Raw genomic sequence first — 24,520 nt, 5'->3', positions numbered from 1 at the left:
AAAATGATAAAAGTGTACAAAAGGGAAAGTGTTCCAATGTCATTAACATGAACATGTCTTTGATATGAACACGTCTCAGATTGCGTTTCTTATCGAGTGCTCGGTACCATGCCTGAGAAACATGAATGCCAAGTGAGTGATAGACCGCATGATCGGGATTGCCCACGCTTATAAAAAGAAATTGGAATTTGAAAAAAATGATAAAGGAAAAAGAGAGAGCAAAATATAAAGAGTTAAAACACTCAAGCATACAAATACAAAGATTCAAAAGCAAGGTTGCACACCTTGGGAGCTTATCTAGGGTCTTGAGCCTTTATCCCTTTTTTCTATAACCTTTATCCTAACCACGTTACATCCCTTAAAAGACCTTTTTGAGGTATACACACTTGTGCGAGGTTCGGCTAGAGCTACGTTCGGCCTGAAACCTAACGGATACGTAGGCAACCTCACATTGAAGTGCGGCCGTAATAAGCATGCATTCATATTTACATTGATCATATCAAAGGATCTCCAATGCTCATCCCTATTCATTTAGAGCTAGACTTGGGGGCTTGATCCTTGTATTATTAGCTTACCCAGCCTAAGAGTCACCACCATTGGACTCTTTTCAATATTTTTCCACGCACGTAGCCCTTGCGGCCTAACTTTAGTGTCACTTTCACACACTACACAGATACATGACCAAATAGTCTTTCCCTTTAGGAACCCTTTGTCATGAAATCTTAACACAATGCTGAAGCATGCCTTGTCATGTCAAAATCACTCATCGCTCATCATTGCATCACAAAGTATGAATTACTTAGCCTCCGTGCCTAAGTTACCCAAATACTTTCATCATTGAGTCAACAATTGAGATAGCCTAGGATGAGTTAATCCTTGCACCTTGAGAGATAATATCAAACAACGTTTGACTAAGCTCATTCAACATGCACCATCGAAAACTTCTTCCTGTTTTGCGTCTTTCTTTTTCGGGAGAAAGTCGGTACCCTCCACAAAAATGACGAAATTTTTTATTTTTTCTGCATTTTGAGTCATGCACATATCAAGCTTCATGAGTCAACACTATGCACACACGGGTCATGAGTCACACGTATCATTTCACTTCGAGTCGAGTCAACCTCGAGTCAATCACAACGAGTCAAGTTTATACCTTGAGTCGTGTCAAGTCAATAAGTCAAACAACACTAAGTCTTAGGTCAACCCTAAAGAAAGATAAGCAAAGTCCTATAGTAAAATATAAATGCAGGAGCATCCCAGCAAGCAAGAACATTCCCGGATTTTTTCCGAAAAACCGCGAATATGACACATGAGATTCTTCCAAGATGAGAGGAGTTACATAGATCAATAAATTAGAGATGAGGAGCTTTAATTTACAAAAGATTTGAGAAGATAGCACGAGATGGGCGGTCTTCGACAGCGTTCGCTAAGATTGTGGAGGTTGTCACCAAGATTTGAGAAGATAGCACGAGATGGGCGGTCTTCGACAGCGTTCGCTAAGATTGTGGAGGTTGTCACCAAGATTTGAGAAGATAGCACGAGATGGGCGGTCTTCAACAGCATTCTCTAAGATTGTGGAGGTTGTTACCAAGATTTGAGAAGAGCGGTTCGTGATGAGGCGGTCTTCGACAGCTTTTTCTATGATTGGGAAGGTTGTCACCATGATTCAAGAAAAAAGCTAGAGATGTAGCAGCAATGATAGACGGCGTTCCCTAGGATGTGGGGAGTGGTCACAACAAGTGAGGATGGCTACAAGCAGAGTTGTCTTCGATCGTGTTCCCTAGGATGGTCACAAAAAACTGAAAATGTCAACAAGCAGAGTTATCTTCGATCGTGTTCCCTAGGATGTGGAAGATGGTCACAAGCGGCGGAGAATGACTACAAGCAGAGTCATCTTCGATAGGAGGCAGCTACAAGCAGAGCGGTCTTCAAAGAATGCAACAAAAATCGGTTACTCCAAGAGACGTGTGCTCGACGGTGCAACATACGCGTTTCTTAACTCTCTTATCTGTTTAACTAACGCTAGTTTGCAGGTATAGGCATTACAAGAATGATTCAAGATCGCAGAACGTTCTGAATCATTCTCCGTCCCTATCGCTACTTTGACTTTCGTTTTCGAAACTTGCGTTTCTCCAAACTCAGTCAAAGTAGGGGGCTTCTGTAGACACCCAAATGTGTCTCCCCAGAACCAAACCCAGTGATGAATACCTTTTGCGTCAAATGATTATCGAATAAGGTGAAAGTGTGAAAGGTCAAGTGTTGCGGTTGGTTTTTATTAAATTCTTTCTTTCTGTTTTCGAAAACAACTCTATTTTATGAAAAACATCCAATCCAGTTTAGTTTGGTCCACGAAAAGGGTCCAATAATAGTGTAGTTGGATGGGGCTTGCAAAAATATTTTCAACGATATATTATAAGCCCAATTCCGAAGAATAATGAGGAAGTTATGGCCAAAATACTAAACTGGGCCCGGTTTGATCTTTACATGCGGCCCAATGATCTAGGGGAGGGCCCAATGTTAATTATTATTCCTAAAGTTATTAGAATTGATTATAGTCTTCTAGAATTCTCTAGAAGGTTCTCTTTAATCCTAATAGAATTAGAATTAATAATTATATATTGATAAAGTTTTATTTGGAATAAAATATTATTTTATGAAAGATACGATTTCAGTTTCATACGAACTTTACAAATTGATTTTGGCTCATATGTGGACTCCGTGTTGAAAGCGCGTAGAAATCCAGGCTGTCGCCACGCGACCGACCCTGTCGCCTGGCGACAAGGTCGGTTTTGCAGCGACAATGTGGAGTTTTATTCCTTATCAAATTCTACTTATTTCCGGACTGTTTTCTTATAAATAGGGTCCTGAACCTCCGTTTTTAAGAATCATCAATTCTCATCTACAACAATCATCTTTCTCTCTCTAAAAGCTAGAAGCTTTCTCTCTCTATTCTTTTTCTAAACCTTCCCTCAAACACAATTCCTCATACATTAGCACTAGACACACCTAGCCAAGTTCGAAGTTGCCTTCGCCCTAGACGTGAAAGGTTATAATTTCTGAGGGTTTGGTCCCTAATCTTTTAATCTTTATTTAATTTAATTGTTTGATTTTATATTTTTCTTGAAGTTACTAAAACGTGTATTTTGTTATTAGAAAGAGGTACGAGGCATCAAAGTATGTTTAAATTTGTTTAATTCCTAGCATCATGTTAGGATGTTATTATTGCTTTCTAGTATCATGTTTAGGGTGCCTTTTACTCTTTTCTAATATCATGTTAGTATCATGTTAGGGCTAAAGCTTTGATTTTTATGTTTAGTGACATGCTAGGGTTTGTTATTAATCTTGTTAGTATCATGCCTAGGATCTTGCTATTAATGTTATGCTTTAACATGATTATGATAATTATGATTATTATGATTGTTATCATGATTATGATTATTATTTTTATAATTATCATGTTGCTTGATGTTTATTCATTGTTATTGCTTGATCACGCCTTTTATGCATGCCTAAAAGGAATTTGTACTTGTAATCACGCTTAATAAGATAATTAATAATCTTGCTTAGGGCTAATATGATTATAATTCAAGTGATCGCCAATAATAGTTTTATTTGTGCATTAAATTCAACCAACAAGGATTAAACAGGTTTAGGGTTAATCTGTTGTTTGCATGCTAGTCAGAAAGCACACATGAGTACGAGAAGAATGAAGTAGAGGCTTATTATTAAGGCAGGTTCAATCTATTTTAGGTTGGATTTGTACCTTCATCCCCGAACCCTATTTGGTTCAAGACCTTTTGGAGTTGACGATCTCCTGGATCGTTAAGGGGTGTAATCTTCACCTTGTGAACGGTTTACAAGTTCCTAAAACTTGTTGGCGACTCTTTTGCTGTAGCTTCCTTCCCTTTGGACGCCACCATGCTTAAGTGTATGATCATAGTGGGGTTCAAGTTTGGGTTAATGGCTTAAAATATTCCCTACAATTATTAACCATTTAGTAGGCATGCTAATGCTTGTCATTCTAATGTCAAAACCCGTTTTCATTTTGGCGGCCGAATTACTAGGATAACGATTAAAAGGGCGGGGTTTAGTGAGACTAGCTACTAGGGGTTGACCAACTGTGGGGGAGCCACATATCTGAACTTGTCTTATTACTAGCACCAGAATTGGGTTAAGCCTAACCACTGCCAGGTCATAGAGTGGCACGTGAAGGTAGAGAAGGATTATATACTCGTTTTCACTCTCCCTGACCCAGACTTGACCGTCTTCCCTGCAAGGCAGCAGTCCTACACCTATGACCTTCTACTTGCGTAGGCCCAGCCACAGCCACAGACCTAGGTGCATGTGCCATAGCCACATGTGCCTCAGCCACCTCTTCCCCAGCCTAGGCCAAACCCCGAGACTATTTAGGACCTATAGAGTATAAGTCAAGCCATAGGTAAGATAGAGGCGAACTAGGGGAAGCTTAGCTCAAAGGTGGGGGATATTAGGCGGCTAGTTGGTTCCCTTGACCAGAGGGTGGGTTATGTTGAGAGGAACACGGGTAGGGGCCTTTTCCCGATGTAAAACGATAATTCTCGTCGTGGTGCTATCCATGTCAACATCCTTTACCCTGATTGGTTCTAGCCTCCACCCTAGGGATATGTGGATCCCGACTCCCGTGGTTTTTACACAGACTACTCCTTATTCTCTGGCTACGGCCAATACTTTCCTTTTGGGGGGATGGGGAGTTAATGTTAACAGTAACTACTTTGATGGGAGTTCATCTGGTGCATGTGGTAGTGGTGGAGGATTTGGAACGATGGATGAGGATGGTGATGATTAGCCATGCTGCGGGTAATTCCCGAGCCAATGAGGAAATTGTCTGATTTTGGCTTGAGGGAGATTTTTAATTGAGGTATCTTATTTCTTCTCCCTCTCTTTTTGATTTTTGGTGTGTTTAGTATAGATTTTATTGCTTTTTAGTGTAGATTTTATTGCTTTGAGAAAATGAAAAAATACAAAAAAGTTGAAAAATAAAAAAATACAAAAATACAATCCAATGAATGATAAATCATGCTTTCCTGTGCCCCATACATGAAAATTGTTTTGATTCTAGGTATATGATGATGAGTACGTATTGTGTATAGATTAGCCATGATTTGATGTTTGATGGCTTTGATGCCTTAATATCAGTCAACTTTATCCAACTATTTGTGGATTTGGTGCTTGACTAGTTGATTTGGTTAGGAATTGTGTGTTAGTTCCTGGTTTGTCAATGAAGTTTAGTATTGATTTATAACTTTGAGTAATGTTTGTATGGCTCATATTATGCACATTAAGGAGGACGAAGGTATTTGTTCTTATAGGTAGCCTTCAGATGATTTAGATGCATTTGTTCCCTTCTTGTTACCCATGTTATTGCATTGAATTTTCATTGTTTATTTAGCCACATTACAAGCCTTTTTTTCCCCATTGGTTACTAGTTCCAAGCTTGGCTTGGGGGAGCTATTAGTGAGTGACGTGAGGGAGTTTGTAATGTGCTTGTATTTTGCAAAATGTGGGTGAGTTTGAGAAGTTGATTTGTTCTTAATTGCGGTTTATTTTTGATGAGTTTGAAAGTTGAATTTTCTTGAAAAAAATAAAGCATAATGGAGAAAAAAAAAAGAAGAGAGAGAGAAGTTCAAGAAAAGAAAAAAAAAAAGAAAGTGAACTTCAAAAGAAAGAAAAAAGCAAAAAGAAAAAAATTGTTCAATGTTCAAATGTTTTAAGTAAAGGTTGATCAAAAGAAAAAAAAAATGAGTTCTATAGAAAAATTAAGTTGAGAAAAAAATAGTTTCAAGGTTTGTTTGATTCACTCAAGTTCTAAATTGTTATATTTTTATGAGTGAAATAGTAAGTGTTAGGAAATTTTATTGTGATTGGATTTATGTTTGGTAAATTTTCAGTGGAGTTGAGTTGTGTTGGAGATGGTTGGTCATTATTTATTTTGATTTTGGTTCTATTTGTTAGGTTTTAGCTTCCTAAAGCAGAGCTTTACTCTCACATTTTCCCAAATATGTCCTACCCTTTTACCCTAGCCTTGCATTACAAGATTTGAAGACCTTTCAACCTTTGTGCATAGAGTTGTATGGGTGTGAAATTAGTTGTTTATCAATGCAAAGAATGATTTGAAATATTCCAAATCGACTACTAGGTTTAGTGCTTGTCTTTTTAAACACACGGCTGTTGTGAATTTGGGAGGGCATTGTTCACAATAAAGGGGTTGGATGGAGAGCGATCAGATACATTTTATATCCGCCACATAAAAGAGTGGAGAGTGTGTGAGTACTAGTCATGAATTCCATATAAACTTGTGGTTCACTTTGTTTGACGATTGCTAGGGTGGATGTGTAGTTGGATAGATTTGATTGGTTGAATTTGATGCATATTTGTTGGATTTGTCTTGAATTGATTATGCTTGGTTTTAGTTGATTTTGGGGTGAATTATGTTTTATTTGTTCATTGATGAGATCTTTGCTTTAGGACAAGCAAAGGTTTGGCTTGGGGGAGTTTGATATGTTCATTTTATATAGTGATTTACCCCCGCCCCTTGGTCATATTTAGGAGTATTTTTGGCTCTACGGAGACTAATATGCGTTTTCTAGTATTTTCGTAGTTTTAGTATTGTTTTAATAAAATTGCAAACTTAGAGCATTTTTCCGGACTAATTGAAGCCACTACGAGCATTGGAGTAGGATCGCATTTATATGACCACATTCAGTAGCCCAAGGCCGCGCTAGAGCAATCAAATCTGTAATTAAGGGCTCGACGAAAAAAAAGAGACTGAGGCAATGGACCAAGTGTTAAAGACCTAAAGAGGAAATCCAGATTGGGCCAAGAAGGAGCCCAATCGAAAAAGTCCATGATGCCCGGGAGCTCCCCCGTCCAGGAATGCCCTCGCCGTAAGGCGCGCCCGACCGGGCGAGGCAGATAGAAAGAAGCAACTCTTCGCCTTGAGGCGCCCCCGACCGGGAGCGAGGAGAAGAGTTTTAGAACCCGAAGGCGGGCCCGGCCGGGCGAGATGGCGCTCAACCGGGCGCATGTTTTAGAGGAGTACATTTAGCGACGTTTTACTTAGTTTTAATTTAGGATTTTCTAGCTTAAGTATAAATATACTTTTGTTAAGCGAAATAATTACGTCTTTTTTCATTTGTTAAATTCCAGATTTTAGTTTTAAGCTTGTGGTTAATACTCTTGTTCTCTCAACTCTTTTGGTTTTATGCAATTTAATATTTCCGTTTATTTTGGTAACGATTTCTTCCCCTTTTATTTTCAGTAATTAAATTACTTTGATTAATCATATCTTGTTTTATTACTTTGCTTACTTTAGATTTCAATATGCGTGAGTAGTTTATTTATTTGATTCGTGGGGATGCATTAATAATATGAAAGGGTAATTTGTTATTTTTGATTGTCAATGCTTTGATTGATTTCTTATTGATTGATTTACTGCTATACAAGTATATTAGGCCTGATTTAATTGTATACTTGTATGAGTTATGCAATAATGATTTGAGATTCGACATATGAGAATTGATGTTTAGGCTTAGTTTCAATAGGCAGGTTAATTTATAATTGGTTAAGTCAAGATTCAAGAGATGCGATTTAATACCGGTAGATTAATTATGTGATTCTAATACGTAGCGAAAGCCCTTTATGATCTGATTAATTGATGCATTGATAATTGATTGTTATGCTTTACCCTGGAATATTATTTATTGGTGAACCTATACCCTAAGCTTTGATTTATTGATTTCTACTTGGTTTTATTTTCATTAGTTTTTTTTTCCTTATTTTAAGTCTCACAAAAATAATTTGGTTACTTATAATTTAGATTATATTAATTATTTAGAAATAGAAAGACTTTGTTTCCTTGTGGATTCGACTCTACTTCCCTATCTACTTTATTTAGAGGACTTAGGTAATTCTTTTGATTATGTGATACGACTGAAACCTGTCAAATGCACAGGTCGTATTTAGAATCTATGGGTCATACTAGTTTATATATAGCAATAATATCATATATTATAAAAATGTCATATCATAAATTATTCAACATGTTTGTCTAAACTAAATATCGAATATTCTTAATTAAGGCAACACAATTCCTAAAATAACTCATATTTTTAATTCATAATTAGATAACATTATATATATAAAAATCATATTTTTTAAATTGGGAATGAGATAGAATCAAATCTTATTTTAATATGGAAAGATAAATCATAAATATTTTCAATGATTATCCAAACTAATTTAGGAGACTCTATCTTAATTAATTACTAGTCAATCAAATAATTTTAAAATCAATTATATCCTAAAATAGTTATGGGATAATCACATTATTTAAATAAACTATTATCCTTTTGGAATATGCTTGAAGTATCCTAACAATTCCTATACAAAATTAACAACTTTGATTATGGATAATTATCATCTGAAATTTAATTTTCCCAAAATAAAAATTGATTTTTTAGTTTGAAAATATTTTAAAACAATTTTTTTTTCTTTTTTTTTTGTGAAATTAGCCGCACCACCACCAGCCACCTTATTTGGCCATTTGGAGCTAGGCACAGTGGTTGGGCGCTTCCCACGGTTACAAGTTTTGTTATTGATAAAATAACATCACCTTTTTTCTTTTGACAAGAGTCCTTGGTGAAGTGGCAAAGGGAGTGTGTGATACTAATTTGTTTAATCAACGGTTGATAATTACTCTGAATTTATAATGGTTGTAAACTTTTAAAACAGCCAAAATTTTAAAAAATATAATTTTTTAAAAAATATCCAATGGCTCTATTTTTTTTCCTCTATAAAATGAGCCCAATATTGAGATATTTTGAAATAAGTTTTATGAAAGTGAATATTACTCTCTTGCAAATCAAACGAATATGAACAAGCTACAACTGCGTCAAGTAATGGAAATAATGAAGAGCTTTTTCAGTTCCAAAATAGCAACAATCGAATTGCAAGTTTGGAAAATTACATGTCCAATAGAACTCGTGTTTGTGATGAAACTATGCATAAAGCCCTGAAGAAAGACTTAGTGGAACATATGTGGCTCAAATTTGATGTTAATAGTAGGCCAAATAATATGCGTTAATGGATGTGTAAGCGTAACATTAAATTATTATATTTGTTCTTAATCACAGTTGTTATCTTTCAAAGGTTGTTGTGATCTTGTCGTTTGTTACAATATGTATTATTTTTATTATTATGAAATTTAGTAAAGTTAACTACTATTGGGATACGTTGGTTTTTAAATGAGTATAAGAGTAAATATAGGTGAGGTGGAAGATGAATAAATTAATAAAATAAGTAATAACCAACCATTATGGTTAATTAGCTGTGTTTGCTCCAAATATGTACGAATTCTACAAAAGATAAAGTATGTAATTTAGAATTTCGAAATATAGCACTACCTCTTTTCCTTAAAGTTCGACTCACTTCTTATATATTTATGTGGTCAAAATAAAATAACTTTGACCACATTTGATGACTTATACAATCAAAATAAATTAACAAGTTTGATCTTGTTAGATACCAATTATTATAAATATTTCAAATATCAATTTTTTTTAATTTTTACTTATACATAGACGAAATTATTAATGATCAAAGATGTTCATTGGAGACCGTGCAAATGCAAAGTGAGTCGTACATTTATGAACGGAGGGAGTATTTTTTTTACATTTTTTTTTTCTATCTAAAAAATTTTCATTTATGGTAGCTAGGATCTCATATCAAAATTACCTACGAATAATAAAATTATTATTTTTTTTATTTTATTCGTTTCTCTTTTTTTACCAACCACCTAATCATCTTACTCGATAAATTATTAGACAAATAACGATTGTGATTTGTGACAATTTTTTTTTGTATTATCACAAATTGTAACCTTTTAGTATTCCATAAAATCGATCATCAGCAAGTTTCTGGTGCGCCCAGCTGTACGGTGCGGCAGGGTGCCAAGTCAGCAAATAATGACACAGTACCCCAAGTAACCCCTCTGACCAAATAATCCCTCCAATCTGGTAACCCCAGACCCAACTAGTAACCCCTAACCGGCCTAGTAACCCCTGACCAAGTAACCCTTGACCAGACCTAGTAACCCCGACCAAGTACCCCTGAACAACCGAGTAACCCCTACCCAGACCTAGTAACCTCTGACCAAGTAACCCCTCCGACCTAGTAACCCCCCTAGTAACCCCTAATCAAGTAAGTAATTCCCCTAGTAACTCACCTAGTAACCCCCCTAGTAACCCCTAACCAAGTAAGTAACCGCCCAAGTAATCCCTAACCAATTAAGTAACCCCTAATACTACACCACCTAAAAGCTTAAATTCCACTACACCACCACCAACTCCCATTTACACTGCCCCGCGCCACCAGCCCCAGCCCCTAATGCCACTAGCCCTAGCCCCACGCCACCTACCCCTAACCCACGCCACCAGCCCTTAACCTAGATCCACCCACATAAAACCATTACCCAAAACCACCCTAACCCTAACCTTGATCAAACCCGAACCCGAACCCACACCCAAAACCCACCCTAACCTTGACCGAACCCATAACCATACCTAGACCAGCCCCTAACCCACGATGACGAAACCACCCTAACCCTAGCAATCCCCTAACCAACGATGACAACGGCTAATAGATCGGAGAAGAAAAGAGGAGAGAGACTCGAAGACGACAAACACGACAGCGATTTGGGTTGGAGCTTCAAGGAAGTCGGTGCTTCAAGGAAGAGAAAATGGAGGAGAGGAGAGGAGAGAGAAGAGAGAGAAAACATAAAATTAAAAATTAAAAAAATTTGTAGCTGATCGTACGATGCGGCCAGCCGCATATAAAACTTTATGTTAGATCATAAGGTATTTGATTAACTCTAATTTTATCTATATTCTAATTTTATCTATTCTCCATTTTTTTTTTTATATTTATATTTCTACTCACTTTATTTACAAACTTTTTTCTACAATAAAAAATCATTAGTATAAGTGAGCAATCAATCAATCAATCAATCAATCAAAGCCTTAATCCCAAAAGTGGGGTCGGCTAACATGAACCAAATTTGATTATTCCGTGTAGTCATCAACATAAATCTTTCTCCTCCATCCCTTACGATCCAAAACTTCATCCTCACGTAAATCCATGCACTTCATATCCTTCCTCACTCCTTCCAACCAAGTCATCTTTGGTCTCCCTCTTCCTCGTTTAATCCCTCCATGGTCCCACTCTTCCACTCTTCGCACCGGTGCACCCTCGGGTCTCCGTCTTACATGTCCAAACCAACGCAGACGATTTTCCCTTAATTTATCTACAATGCCCGCCACACCTACTTTCTTGCGAATAACCTCATTTCTGATTCTATCTCTTAAAGTGTTTCCACACATCCACCTTAACATGCGCATTTCCGTAACCTCCATCTTTTTAATATGCTCTTTCTTAGAAGCCCAACATTCTGTACCATAGAGCAACACTGGTCTTATGGCAGTCCTGTAGAATTTTCCCTTCAACTTTAAGGGAATGCTGCGGTCGCATAACACTCCCGTGGCCGCTCTCCATTTAAGCCACCCTGACTTAATCCTGTGGGTCACGTCTTGATCAATGTCACCATTCTTCTGGATGATCGACCCTAGGTACTTAAAACATTCACTCATGGTCAAATCCTTTCCATCCAAACTCACCACTTCATTGCTTGTCCCCCTCTGAGTGCCAAAACGACATACCAAATATTCAGTCTTACTCCGACTTAGCTTAAACCCTCTAGATTCCAACCTTTGCCTCCATTGCTCCAACTTGACATTAACCCCATCCTTAGTCTCATCCACCAAAACGATATCATCTGCGAACAGCATACACCATGGAACCTCATCTTGAATTGGTCTAGTTAATTCATCTAGAACCGTTGCAAAAAGAAAAGGGCTTAATGCAGACCCTTGATGCAATCCGATTGTAATAGGGAAATCTTTTGTCAACCCTCCGCATGTCCTCACATTTGTTGACACATCCCGATACATATCCTTAACTAGGTCTACATACCTTCGTGGGATACCTTTCTTCAACATTGCCCACCAAAGTATCTCTCTTGGCACCTTGTCATATGCCTTCTCTAAATCAATAAAGACCATATGAAGATCTTTCTTCTTTACCCTATAAAACTCCATCATTTGTCTTATCAAATGGATTGCCTCCATAGTAGATCTCCCAGGCATAAAACCAAATTGGTTATCTGAAATGCTTGTGCATGCCCTCAACCTTTGTTCAATCACCCTTTCCCACAACTTCATAGTATGGCTCATAAGCTTAATTCCTCGATAGTTAGAACAATCTTGAGCGTCTCCTTTGTTTTTATAAACCGGGACCAAGGTGCTCTTCCTCCAATCTTGTGGGATCCTTGTAGCCGTCCATATCTTGTTGAAAAGGTTTGTTAACCAATCAATACCAATCTTACCCAAACACCTCCACACCTCTATCGGTACCCCATCAGGGCCAACCGCCTTCTTAGGTTTCATCTTCCTCAGTGCAATCTCCACCTCTACTCTCCTAATCCTTCGCACATACTCCATGTTGATTTCTTCATCACTCATAGAGGTATCTCCTATCACAACTCCATTACTTCCATTAAATAATTCATCGAAGTACCCCTTCCACCTGTCCTTGATGCCCTCCTCTTGCACTAGGACCATTTGGTTCTTATCTTTGACACACTTCACCATGCCAATATCCTTCCTTGCCTCTTGTCTTCTCTTTGCCATCTTATAAATGATCCTTTCTCCCTCCTTGGAATCAAGCTTTTCATAAACCTCCTGATATGCCTTTTCTTTTGCTTGGCGAACAGCTGCCTTTGCCTTACTCTTAGCCTCCTTATACGCTGCAAAGGTTTCATCACTCCTACATTTTCCTAAGGCTTGATAGCATTCCCTTTTTTGCTTAATTACTGCTTTCACCTCTTCATTCCACCACGAAGTATCTCTCTGTACCGAAGTTCTTCCCCTTACTTCCCCTAAGACCTCTTTGGCCACTCTTAGGAAACAGTTCTTCATTCGTAACCAAGTCTTGTCCGGATCCACCTCTCCATCCCAATCCGCTTCTTCAATTACCTTTTCTGTAAAAACCTTAGCTTTTGCATCCCTTAGGGTCCACCATCTTATCCTTGGTTCTTCTTGTCTAACTTTTTTCTTCGCCTTCTCTTTCAGACGAATAGTCATTACCAATAGCCGGTGTTGGGTGACCACACTCTCCCCTGGGATAACCTTACAGTTTATGCAACTTTGTCTATCTATGCTCCTTGTGAGCAGGAAGTCTATTTGAGTTGCATTTGCTCCATTCCGAAAAGTTATCAAGTGTGAATCCCTCTTCTTAAACCAAGTATTAGCCAAAATTAAATCATATGATTGGGCAAAATCCATAATAGCTTCACCACCGGCGTCCCTCTGCCCATACCCAAAGCCTCCATGGACACTCTCATAGCCATCTCGGCTCGCCCCAACGTGCCCATTTAGATCCCCTCCAATATATAACTTCTCTGAGTGGTGGACACCCTGCACCACCTCGTCTAGGTCCTCCCAAAATTGTCGTTTCTCTTCTGCATCTAAACCCACTTGGGGAGCATAAGCACTGATAACATTCACAATCTCCTTGCCACATAGCAACTTCAGCCTTATCAACCTATCGTTCTTCCGATAGACCTCGATCACCTCTTTTGCCAACCTCTCATCGAGAACCACACCAACTCCGTTCCTAGCTCCACCATTCCTTGTTCTGTGGCTCGTTTCTTGCCCAACATACCATACCTTATACCCCAAAACCAAGCCTCGAGCTCCTTCTCCTGTCCATCTTGTCTCTTGGAGGCACATGATGTTCACGCGTCGTCTTTTCATTACTTCTACCAATTCTGCTGATTTTCCCGTAAGAGACCCCACATTCCAAGAACCAATCCGCAAACTAAATTCTTTTCTCCCACGCTCCCTCCTGATCCCAACTCCAAGCCCTTGATTATTTGACACCACAATTGGGCAATATGGCGCGTCGCTTCTGGGCGACGACCTAGCAACCCTTACATACTTATCACTGCACCCGGGTCTGGGAAGTGCAGCGCGTCGCTCAGTAGGGAACGCCCCAATGGCACGCCCTTGCTCATTTGACACCACACTCGGGCAATGTGGCGCGTCGCTTCTGGGCGACGACCTAGCAACCCTTGCATACTTATCACTACACCCGGGTCTAGGAAGTGCAGCGCGTCGCTGAGTAGGGAACGCCCCCACGAAAATATCTGTTTGGCTCATGTCATGGGATGTGACGAAGTTTTATACTGGCTGTCACTGGCCTACCGTAATCATTAGTATAAGTGAGCAGAATATTCAAAATCAGATATAACTCATTTGTCCAAATTGCCAAATTAATGGGGGGTGTTAAATACCGCCAGCAAAAATGATCAAAACCGCCAACATTTATTGTGAATGGACAATCATGCCCTTAGTATTTCACCACTATCTTCCCTCTTGCCACCAATCACTAACACCTTGACACCACCACCCTAATCGACAACGACCACCACCACCACACTGACTGGCGATCACTACCACCACCACCCTAGCTGGCGACGACCACCACTATCCCCTCAATGATACCCACCACCTTCCCTCGTCGGTGGGAAGGTGGTGGCATTTTTTTATTTCCGGCAACCGGAGCCCAAAACCGGTTACCGACAAAGGTAATTGAATTTGTAATCGGTTTTGGGCTCCGGTTACCATGCGCGGTAACTGAAGCCCAAAACCAGCTACCGTGCACGGTAACCGAAGCCCAAAACCGGTTACCGTGCATGGTAATCGGTTTTTAGCTCCGGTTATCGCGCACGGTAATTGGTTTTGGGCTCCAGTTACCGCGGTTGCCGGAATAAAAAAAATTGCCACCTTCCTACCGGCGAGGGGAAAGTGGTGGGTCGTCATAGAGGGGGATGTAGTGGGTCGTTATAGAGGGTGATGTGGTTGGTTGCCGGTGAGGGTGGTGGTGGTTGTCGCCGGTCGGAAGGGATGGTGGGTTGCCGGGGAGGATAAGGGGCGGTGTAGTAGTAAGGGCATGGTTGTCCATTTACACTAAATGATGGTGGTGGTGATCATTTTGGATGGCGGTGTTTAGCAATTTACAATTACTCCCTCCGTCTCAAATTACTTACAACATTTTGACTTTTTGCACTATTCACATATCTCACTTTGAGCATCTTTTTTAGCTATTATATGAAAGTCAATGTAAACTTTTTTAGCATCACATGTTTATTTTAATGTATAGTTTCTTAATATAAACTTTTTATAACTTTTATAAATATATAATAAAAGATATCAACAGTCAAACATGTGCATTGACAAGTGTGTCCAGTCAAAATGTTGTAATTAAACTGGACATAAGGAGTAATAGGTTGTGTCAAAGGACCCAAGACCTCTCTAGTTAAACTACGAGTATCATACAGTAGAATACGGAGTAATTAATTTATGCAAAAACAAATGAATTAAAGTTGGTAGTTGGTACGATATAAACCAACTTCAGCATTCACAGTAGAGAGAGAGAAAACCATAAAATGGAAGAAGAGTTGTTATTGAAGCAGGATGAAGAAAAAGGAAGAGAAGAGATAATAATAAATATAAAAGTAGGATGGAAAGAAATATTACAAGAAATAAAAAGAGTGAGTAAAGTAGCAGGTCCAATGGTGGTTGTGATGATGTCACAGTACATGATTCAAGTCATAACCTTGATGATGGTTGGTCATCTCGGCCCGCTCTACCTCTCTAGCACTGCCCTTGCTGTTTCTCTTGCTGCTGTCACTGGCTTTAGCCTCTTGGTATGTCTCTGTCTCATCGCTTTTTCTTTAGCGGTTTTTAAATATTTTTTTTAAAGTAAAATTAATTCGTTTTGATAGAAGAGTCGTATGTCATTTTCATAGAATCAAAATTAGAAATATTTAGTACGGAGTAGTACACTCCGGAGTATTATAATCTATGAGATTATTGCAGATTTATATTGGTATAGCTAGTTAATTAGGGATGGTAAATGGGCGGTGCAAGTGCATATATATCTTTCCTTTACCCATACTCATAAAGTCACCTTAATCTTAATAATGCAATGCCTGTTCTCATGGCATGTATGTATCCTACATTCACCTGAGAGCCTATTATGTACACTCGGGGTCATTTACTCATTCAACCAACAAATGAGTAAAATTATTATTTGCTCATTTGTTAATTAAATGAGCAAATAACTCCGGATGTACGGTACACGCGGGTGTATAAAACAAATTCTACATCCGCCCAAGTGTGTATAAATCTAAATCGACACCCGTTTCACCACCTAAATGGATATCCACTTTGTTTTTCACCCACATGTAGGGCTGTGCAGAGTACGGTCTAAACCGCACCAAACCGCAAACCAAACCGCAATTTTGCGGTTTGGTGCGGTTTGCGATTTGGAAATTACGGTGCGGTTTTTAAATTTGACCAAACCGAGGTTTTGCGGTTTGGTGCGGTTTCAAAAAAATTTCAAACCAAACCGCACCGCAAACCGCAATTTAATGCAAAGTCTCTTATATGGAAAGAAGACTCTTATATTGTATTTATATATACTGACTTGTGTGAGTCATTATTGAGAAAACCAAAGTTTTCCTTTCTTATTACTCTCCGTTTCTTATTAAGAAAGCCACATGTCCCTTTCTAACGTCCGCCTACTACTCACTTGCACCCACTTCAAACTATTCACTCAAGTTTAGATACCTATACTCATGCATCGACTAGCCACAACCTATCAAATACTACCTGTTCAAGTTGGGGGTGGATCCGTGGATATATATTTACAAAGAGGTATTTGTAAAATAATATCCACCTATCATCCCTTGTTATTTGCTAATATTAATCATAATTTTTATTAGGATGTATACAAAGAGATATTCCTTTAATAAATCCCTACCTTATAAAAATAAGAGATTTCTCTTATGAATAGTACACGGACCATTATACCCTTCAAAATGTTTGTTTACCTTATTATCCCCATATGTAATTTTGTAAGTTTCCTTACACTTTCTTATTGGGAAATTGTCCATATATTTTTTTAATCATTTATGAGTTTTGAGCTTTCTTCCTCCTTTCTCTGTTCACCTTCCTTGAAGTACTGATTTTTTCTTAACCATTTATGAGCTTAGTTCTTCTTGTCTTGAAGTACTGATTACTCTTGAACATTTTTACTTTCTATTAATTTCTTCTCCATCTTTGTTCACCATCTCCATTGAAGTACATAATTCCACAATCCCAAAATTATATAAGAACAATTTAAATCAAAATTACTTAGTTTCCAATTGGTCATAGTTGTTAAAAAAAAAAAAAAAAAAAAAAGGTCATATATTTATAAAATTAATATGCTTCTTAAAGTTACAACCCTGCTATATATTGGATTATATTACTAATTTGTATAATTTTAAGAGCTTTCACATTTTTTTTTATGTGAAAGATTTAGTTGATTATCATGTACAAGTTTCCATTTGCTATTAATTTCAAGGAAAATTTGTTCAAAAGGACCACTAAAGTGGTCTCTTTTGTTCAAAAGGACCTATATATTAAGGAAAAAGTTGTTTAAAAGGACCACAAAAGACGATTTGGGTTGTTGAGGAGGACCAAAGTCGATTTTCAGGCAAGTCAACGCCGGACTCCGGCGTTGACCATCACGTGCCAAGCACGTGACTCATTAATTTCACCAAAATTTAATTTTTTTTCCTTTTTCCATAATTTTCCTCTAATTTTCCAATTAACCCCAAGTTAACCCTTTTCAATTTCATTCTCTCTCCTCCTTTCTTTCTCTATACTCATCTTGTTTGCCATTGTTAGTGAGGTCAAAGCATCAAGTTAAATGGTTAATGAAATTAACTTCACCACAAGCAGCAAATAAGCACAACATCAACCCACAACACGCTAACCCTCCTCCCACTTCACCACCGGCAACAACCAGGCCACCACTCCAACACATCTCCGCACCTCCACCAAACACTAACGAACCCACAACCACCTAAACCCACAATGCTTACCTTGTGCAAATTATCCTCAATTGTAGTGTGGATGAATTCGTTTGAAAATAAATGCGAATTACGAGTTGAATATAATAAAAAATTACAGAAATGAGGAGAGAGAATGAAGGGAAAAAGGGGTAATTGGGGTTAAAGGGAAAAATGGGGGGAAATTGTGGAAAAAGGAAAAAACAAATTTGGTTCATGGTTTATGCTTTGAGGAGTGAGAAAGAAGAAGAAAGGGAAAAATTGGGGGTAAAGGGGAAATTTGGGGGGAATTGGTGGAAAGAGGGGGAAAAAAAAAAGGGAAAATAAAAATTTGGCCTCAAAATAATGAAGCACGTGCTTGGCACGTGATGGTCAACGCCGGAATCCGGCGTTGACTTGCCTGAAAATCGGGTTTGGTCCTCCTCAACAACTCAAACTGTATTTTGTGGTCCTTTTAAACAACTTTTTCCTTAATAGGTCCTTTTGAACAAAAGAGGCCACTTTAGTGGTCCTTTTGAACAAAATAGGTCACTTTAGTGGTCCTTTTGAACAAATTTTCCTAATTTTAAATTATAATACTTATTACCAAATTTAAGTGGTACTGTTAAGCTCATTTGCAGTTGTATTGTATTTTAAGAGGAGGCAAATGAGGGGCTTTAGCAAGGATGTGGTGTGTTAATCGAATGTGGGTACATGAAAATGAGATTAATTGCAAAAAAGTTAAATAGTAAATGATAATAAGAAGAATGACGAACTTGGCTATTTGCCTTTTTTTGTTTTATCTCACAATCTTTCTAGCAATTCTATCTCGGCTTGATGACTCCATTAAATAGATGAATTTGAAAGACCTATCAATTAATTAGAAATTAAAAAAAAATAGAATAATAAAGTTTAAATTTTTTTATATTTAATGGGGGTTATGGTTTAATTACATGACAATATTAGTCACTGGACATCTAAAGATTGTTGCTTTATGTGGGCGTTTTTTTTCTTTATTTTGTGAAGGTCTAAATTAAATTAACGACTTACTCATAATTGTGTTTAAAGGACATTGAGACTAATAAAATTAATCTATGATTGTGCCGAAATAGATGTATTAGGAAGAACAAAAACCAAACTGACTTCGGTGAAAGGGGAAGAAAGTAAGAAGGAATTCAAGGGAATTATCAAGTGTGGACAAAGAGGCTACTGTTGGAACTGCATAGAGTTAATTTTACTCAAAGCTAAATTCTTAGAAGCATTTTGTCTGAGTTCATTTTCTACTTATTTATTAACTTTTGAGTATTGTTAAATCATGTGTAATTAACTTCATGTGAAGTTCAAACACAAGCCAAGAAAAATTAAGCCGAAAGGGCTGGCCACCCCGCGCGCAACGCGCGCGTTGGCTGCCCTAGTTAAGAGAAATTTGTGAAAAAAGACTTTTTAAGAGAGCAAGTTTGTGAAAAAGGACCTTATAAACTGTGTGAGGTTGTGAAGAGGGACATTAGTTGGTTTTCCGGCTAGTCAGCGCCTAATTCTAGCGTTGACTTTCACGTGCCTATAATATGACACTGAAAAAATATCTCCAATTACCATTTTTCCCACGTTCCCCCTCATGTGCTTAGCATGGAATTGTTTGAAATGGAGGAAAATATGAGGAAAAAGTATAAAAGGGTCTTTTTTAAGTGTCATGTGCTAGGAAAATGATAGTCAATGCTAGAATCGCACGTTGACTATCCAGAAAACCAACCAAAATTCTTCTTCTCGACCTCACACAACTTATAAGGTCCTTTCTCACAACTTTTGTCTTAAAAGGTCCTTATTCACAAACCCGTCCTCTTTAAAGTTCCTTCCTCACAAATTTTCCATAAATTAATATAGCACACATTTGAGTGCTTCTGGTGTACAATAGTTTCAAGTTTTATTTTGCAATGCCAATTCGCCCAATTAGTTTGTTTAGATCTAGCAGATGGGTGGTACGGGTTGGGTCAAATTCTAGTTAATAGATATTCGGATTAGGGTTGGGTTGGGTCATTTTGGGTTTCGAGTCAAGTCGGTGCAACATTTGGGTCGGCTTTGGGTTAGGTCAAGTTCGGGTCGGGTCGTTTTGGGTCGAGTCAATTCGGGTTAGGTCAATTTTTGGGTCCATATATTGGGTCAAGATCGAGTTAGGTCATTTTGGATCGATACTTTGAGTCAAGCTTTATTAGTATAATTATTTTTTTATACGAAATAATAATCGAGTCAATCTGCTTTGGATCTAGATCCAGACTCGAGTCCACGATTCGAATACTAAAGCCGAAGATTTACCCATATCCGACCCAAATTCGATACGTTGTCATTCCTAATTGCGGTTATTTTCTATTTGGGGTCTGCTCGAGTCAAGTATTTGACTTGAAATGTTTCGTGTCATTTTAGGTATAAGATAATTTTAGTTCGGGTCATTTCGGATTTCAGGTCTATTTGGGTCAATTAAATCAAGTTAAATTCATATTGGGTCACTTCAAGTATCGAGTCAATTTCGAGTCGGGTCACTTCGAGTCAGGTTACTTCGGGTTGGGTCAACTTCAGGTTTCGGGTCAAAGTCGGTTCAATTTCACTCCGGGTCCGTCGGGTTGATTTCGGGTCACTGTTTTCTGGTCGATTTCGGGTCATAGGTCCGGTCGTCAGGCTGGTCAGGATTGCCAGGTCTATTTATGTTACACAGTAAGGGGGTGTTTGGTATGACTAGTGGAAAGAAAACAAATAAGAGGGAGGAAATGAATTATTTAACTCTTATCTTTTTATTTGTTTGGTTTAATCATGGAAAGGAATAATTTAAACCTATGTTCCTTTCTTTTTGTTTGAGGAGATTAAGGGTAATGTTACCTTAGGTTTTAGAAAGGTAACAAATGAGTGGAAATTAAAACATTACATATCCTTGAGTAATAGCAAATTAGCAATTGTTATCCAAATTAACCTTCCACCCAAATACTTAATAACGGTAATGGTTTATTTGAATTCATTTCCAATAATAAAACACTCTAACTAAACATGCTCGAAAGTAGATATCAACTACGGTAATAGTCAATTACTTCGTAAGTGTATGTATGAAGTAAAAATTAACTTTTTTTCAAAAAAAAAAAAAAAAAAAAAAAAAAAAAAAAAAGTTAAAATTTAACTTATATTGAATTGGTCTATTATGTAAGCAACAATAACATATAAAGTCTTAGTCCCAAACTAATTCGGGGTTGGCTAACATGAATCGTCATAAGGAACGTCTGAGAAAGATAATAATAAAATTTTAATAAATAAATAAATAAACGTTTGTAAAAATTGATAAAAAAAAAGAAGTAAAATTAGAAAAAATTTAAATTTATATTGAGAAAAATATTAGATTTCTTTTATAAATAGTACTCCCTCCGTTTCAATTTGTTAGTCTCATATACTATTTTGGGCGTTTTAAAAAGATCTACCCATATTGAATGTATTCCACTTTTAACTTAATTTTTATTTCCTATTTCATACATATTAAATTGTGATTGGTTAAATTAATTGATTGTGTATTGATGACATGACTCTAAGTAAAGAAATTATTCCCTTGAATTATGCAATTATGGTTGACAGTTTCCTAAAATAAATCAAAACTATTTAAATAAGGCAACACTATTTATTAATTGTTTTTTACTTTAATGTTAGATTTCAAATATTCTTCTTTTCTTATTTTATGTGATTGATTCCATATGGGACTATCATATTGAAACGGAGGGAGTAATAATTTAAACCATAAAATACGATCAAGATTAATTTTATTTTGTTATTATTGTTGCTCTCTGTATTGGATGGAAGAAGATGCTGAGTATCCAAAAGGGATTGGCTAACGTAAGTCTAAACATATAGTCATATAGATTACATAATAACGTATGAACATGCTCATATTTATGCATCCTAGATTATTACTACATACTAATAATACTAAATAATTGAATTATTTGAGTTAAATATGTTTGTCAATGGACTTCAACCATCAAATTTTTAGTTAACTATCAGCATAGTTATAGAAAGTTGAAATTATGAAAGAACATAGAATATACAAAAATACAAAACACACAAATGTAACATATGATTATACTACGTATATTTTTAAAAATTGTGAATAGTAAGTAATGTAAAAGTCCACTTGGTGTAATTATTTAAGAATGAAGTATTTGTGATTGTTATCGTTTAAGAACAGAGGAATCAGGATGTAAAATTCCAAATAACTACATATGTGATTGCATTAACATATTAATGGATGACAATGCATTGCTTAATCAATTATTTGATGTCTTTGTAATCGATTTTTTAATGCAATTTCAACCAATATATGTACCAATGACACATCTTAAAATATATTGCTTATTCGATCATATATAGTTAGGAATGGCGGGTGCATTGGAGACAATAAGTGGGCAATCGTATGGAGCGCAGCAGTACAAGAAACTAGGAACTCAAACATACACTGCCATATTCTCTCTCACTTTATTCTGCATTCCACTTTGTGTGCTATGGATTTATATGGGGGATATTCTCGTTTTCATAGGTCAAGATCCAGCAATTTCACTCGAAGCAGGCAAATTTATGACATATCTTGTGCCTACTCTCGTCTGTTATGCTGTTTATGAGCCCTTGGTCCGATACTTCCAATCCCAAAGTTTGGTAATGCCAATGTTTGTAAGTTCCTGTTGTACAGTATTCCTGCATATACCCCTTTGTTGGGCTTTGGTGTACAAGTCCGGGCTAAATAATCTCGGAGGTGCTATTGCAATGGGTATCTCAAATTGGTTAAATGCAACTTTGCTGGCATTGTACATGATGTTTTCTCCCTCGTGTGCAGCTACTCGTTCTCCAATCTCCGTGGAAATGTTCCATGGAATTGGTGAGTTTTTCCGATTTGCTATTCTTTCTGCTGCAATGGTTTGGTAACCTCCCTTTTATCTCTTACAATCTAGTGTATTTGAATGTATTTTTTTTTTTTTACTGACCTTTTAATTATGATCTGATTTTTATGCGTATAGCTTAGAGTGGTGGTCATTTGAGCTACTGATCTTATTATCAGGATTGCTTCCAAATCCAGAACTTGAGACTTCTGTTCTCTCTGTGTGGTATTTTTTTGTGTTCCCTAATTATCAATTCGGTACACTACTACTTTTTTTCTTTGCGAAAGTAACTTTTTTCATTGTTTTATCTGTTATTAGTGTGACAACAGTTTCAGCATTGTTTGCTATACCTTATGGAATTGCAGCAGCAGCAAGGTTTGTTCGAACCAAAAAGTTCTTGTTCATATACTGTAGTGTATAATATACAACATATAGAATGGGAGTTTTCAATGCATTTTGAGTAATAAGTTTTCTTTTTATGGGACTAAATGACTAAATTACAGCACGCGAATTGCTAATGAACTTGGAGCAGGAAACCCACAGACAGCTCGTATAGCAGCATGTGGAGTTGTTGCAATGGGGGTTGCAAATGGTTTGATTGTTAGCTCTGTCCTTTTTGCTACTCGAAGAGTTTTCGGATATTGTTTCAGCAATGAGAAGCAAGTTGTAGATTATGTCACCAATATTGCACCTTTAGTTTGTGTTAACATTATATCTGACAGTATGCAAGCAGTTCTTTCAGGTATCTATTTTCAGATTTCTTTGAAATACAACAATAAGATTGGCATAAGAATCAAGAATGTATTTCATTGCATTACTGATGTTATTTTCAAGAGTGCAATACTTACTTGACTAATTGTTGGTATTTCAAAAATTCAGGTGTAGCTAGAGGGTGTGGCTGGCAACATTTAGGGACGTACGCTAATCTTGCAGCATACTACCTTGTTGGAATTCCGATTTCTGTAACATTAGGCTTCTGGATGCAAATGAGAGGTAGGGGCCTTTGGATTGGAGTCATGGTTGGTGCTATGATGCAGGCAGTCCTTTTGTCTGTTATAACAAGTCGCACGAAATGGGAAGAAGAGGTTCGTCTTGCTTATCAGCTTATACATCTTCTGCCTATTTCATTCTTGTGCTTCAATTTTTTTGACAGTGAAAATCCTACAGAAATTAATTATGGACATTTCGTATTCACCTTTAAGGTTTGTTTAGAGTTTAGACAACAGTTGTTGGTTTTTTACAGGCAAGGAAAGCAAGAAAGAGAGTAGTGGAAGAAACTTCAAGAGTTGGCAATGGAGTATATGTTGATGAGAAAAGGCAATTGATCAATTAATTTTGAGCAACCTTTGGTGAGACAGAGAAAGTGGTCTATAAGACATGATAAAGGATTCGATAATGGAATTCCTAACCCACACAAGAAATCATGCAATCTATATCCACTGTAGCCACATTTTATTAATTATGTTTGTTTTAAAATGTCTTTAGAAAAGCAGTGGACTAGAATCACTTGCTGAATCATGGCTTGTTGTAAGCCATACAAAGTGTCAGAGTATCTGTGTAAGTCTTTCCCTAAATAAAGGGCATTAGGCAAAGA

General features: G+C 37.2%; 1 protein-coding gene across 1 annotated transcript; it reads left to right on the top strand.

Moving 5' to 3' along the window:
• Positions 1–15,595: 15,595 nt before the first annotated feature.
• Positions 15,596–24,520, top strand: LOC145563762 (protein DETOXIFICATION 14-like). The gene is made up of 6 exons (XM_081624188.1): positions 15,596–15,856; positions 22,424–22,968; positions 23,065–23,151; positions 23,245–23,301; positions 23,430–23,668; positions 23,806–24,520. Exons 1-6 carry the CDS (start codon positions 15,596–15,598, stop codon positions 24,192–24,194), a joined length of 1,578 nt encoding a protein of 525 aa, XP_081480314.1. The 3' UTR covers positions 24,195–24,520.

This window comes from Chenopodium album, chromosome 10, assembly GCF_948465745.1.
Source record: "Chenopodium album chromosome 10, dcCheAlbu1.1, whole genome shotgun sequence".
Taxonomy (NCBI): domain Eukaryota; kingdom Viridiplantae; phylum Streptophyta; class Magnoliopsida; order Caryophyllales; family Amaranthaceae; genus Chenopodium; species Chenopodium album.
The sequence above is the reverse complement of the archived record's forward strand: the minus strand, read 5'-3'. Positions and strand labels throughout refer to the sequence as shown.